Consider the following 2,202-nt stretch of genomic DNA (forward strand, 5'->3'; position numbering starts at 1 on the left):
TGCCGTGCGCCAATGTCAACGAAAACATCGATGAGGTGGACGTCATCGAGACGCAGGTAATTGAAAACTTGCCGGTAACAGTAACCGAATTAAGTGGGGAAACTAAGAAGGCGGATGAAGTGAAAAGGCTCATAGAATGTTTATAATATGGCCGCGATTGTGAACCGTCATTTCGTTTCGGTATAGCCCAGTCAGAATTTTCTTTGCAAAGGGGTTGCTTGTTTCGAGGGATGAGAGTGTTCATTCCGAAGGGACTGCGCAAGAGGGTATTAGGGGAATTACACACGGGACATTTTGGCATAACCAAAATGAAAATATTAGCACGCGCATATTGCTGGTGGAACCCATTCGACAAGGACATAGAGGACTTGGTATCAAATTGTACGACATGTCAATCAAATCGTCCCGATCCAACTGCGGTGCCAGTACATTGTTGGTTGCTACCAAATAAAGTTTTTGAAAGAGTTCACGCAGATTATGCTGGCCCGTTCATGGGAAAATACCTTTTTGTGCTGGTGGACGCACTAAGCAAGTGGCCTGAAGTTCACATCGTCAATAACATGACGGCGGAGACAACAGTAAGGCTATGTGGAGAAATATTTTCAAGATTTGGGTTACCAAGAGTGTTCGTCAGCGATTATGGCACACAGTTCACTTCAAGAGAGTTTAAGCAGTTTTTAAAAAACAATGGCATTGTCCACAAGCAGGGTGCGCCTTACCACCCAGCAACACATGGGCAGGCAGAGCGATTTGTACAAACGGTTAAAAACAAGTTAAAAGCCAAGGGATGTCAGCAAAAGTCGTTGCACCATATACTTTCTACAATCTTAATGGCTTATCGCCGAGCGATGCATCCAGCAACTAAAGAGTCACCAGCAATGATGATGTTCGGGCGCCAAATCCAATCGCGCCTAGACTTGATGCTTCCACTAACTACTACAGAGAATACGGAATATGTGCGTACCATTAAATCATTTGCAGTGGGAGAGAGAGTTGCTGTACGGGATTATTTAGCCAGCGATAAAAGGCGATTTGGTAAGGTAGTTGAGCCGCAGGCGAATTGCACTATAACGTGGTGTTAGACGACAATCGGTTGTGGAAAAGACACGTTGATCAAATGCGAAAAGTAGGTTCACAACTGCCAAGGCAAGCAAATGTAGACGAGTCAATTCAGCAACAAAAACCATGTTCAGATGATCCGCGAATTCCTCATAAACCTGCGGAGATTGGTAGGCCAGCAGTAACAAATGCTAATACCGAAAGTACAACCCCACAACCACAAACGACAAACGCCACAAATCCACAACAACTAAATGAAAGCAGAGTAGGAAAACACATTGCTATAGAGAGTGATCCCGCCAACGAAGAAGCGATTCGTCGTTCCAAACGTACACGGAAACCTCCTGAGAGATTAAATTTATAACTCATAAGTATATAAAGTAAATACATATGTATCTACGTACCTTTGCACATATATGTAATGTACTAAATGGAATATTCGATTCTCATATTGTATTTAGATTAAGTCTTCTAATACTATTTCATTTAAATAAGTCCGGGAGAGGTGTCATATACACACACAAATGTAATGAAATGTCAATCTAAGTGAATATGAAATAAACGCATTGCAGTCAGTCTGCAAATCAACTCAGCACAATTCGGGCCTATATAACACCACCTATTTGAGAAGTCAAATTGAACTATTTTATACCCAAGTTATATGATATTTTAACAATGGATGTCATATGAAAGAGCTTCAAGAAAGACTTAGTTTGACAATTTAGAACAGTGCTTAAAAAAATTAAATTCAACTTAATTCATCAATTAATTGAAATATATATAACAATGCCAGGCGAAAGATTTTAGTTTGAAAATACTTTTAAAGGTGTTGCCACCGGTTTGAAAAGTCGAATTAGTTTTACTTATACGCAAGATACATGGATGAAATATAGAAATATTAGTGTCAAACGAAAGAGTTTTAAGAAAACCTTAGGCAGATAATATCTTTAATTAGGGTTGTCATCTATTTTTTTGAAGGATATCACATCTGCGCCGTTATTTCGAATTTCCAAAGAGAGAAGTGAAATTAAAGATCTGTAATTCTATATAGATGTGCACAAGTTTTATTTTTTGAAGTTATAACCTTTTCAGCGGTACAGGGAGATTTGAAATTTGATGAAATGAATACCGACACCATGCGAG

General features: G+C 39.4%; 1 protein-coding gene across 1 annotated transcript; it reads left to right on the forward strand.

The window, feature by feature from the left end:
• Window positions 1–308: 308 nt before the first annotated feature.
• LOC108371197 (uncharacterized protein K02A2.6-like) lies at window positions 309–1,082 on the forward strand. Its single transcript, XM_017626707.1, has one exon. It carries the CDS (start codon window positions 309–311, stop codon window positions 1,080–1,082), a length of 774 nt encoding a protein of 257 aa, XP_017482196.1.
• Window positions 1,083–2,202: the final 1,120 nt, after the last annotated feature.

The sequence above is a fragment of the Rhagoletis zephyria genome, unplaced genomic scaffold (assembly GCF_001687245.7).
Source record: "Rhagoletis zephyria isolate East Lansing unplaced genomic scaffold, Rhagoletis_zephyria_1.1 Rzeph_scaffold_00065, whole genome shotgun sequence".
Taxonomy (NCBI): Eukaryota; Metazoa; Arthropoda; class Insecta; order Diptera; family Tephritidae; genus Rhagoletis; species Rhagoletis zephyria.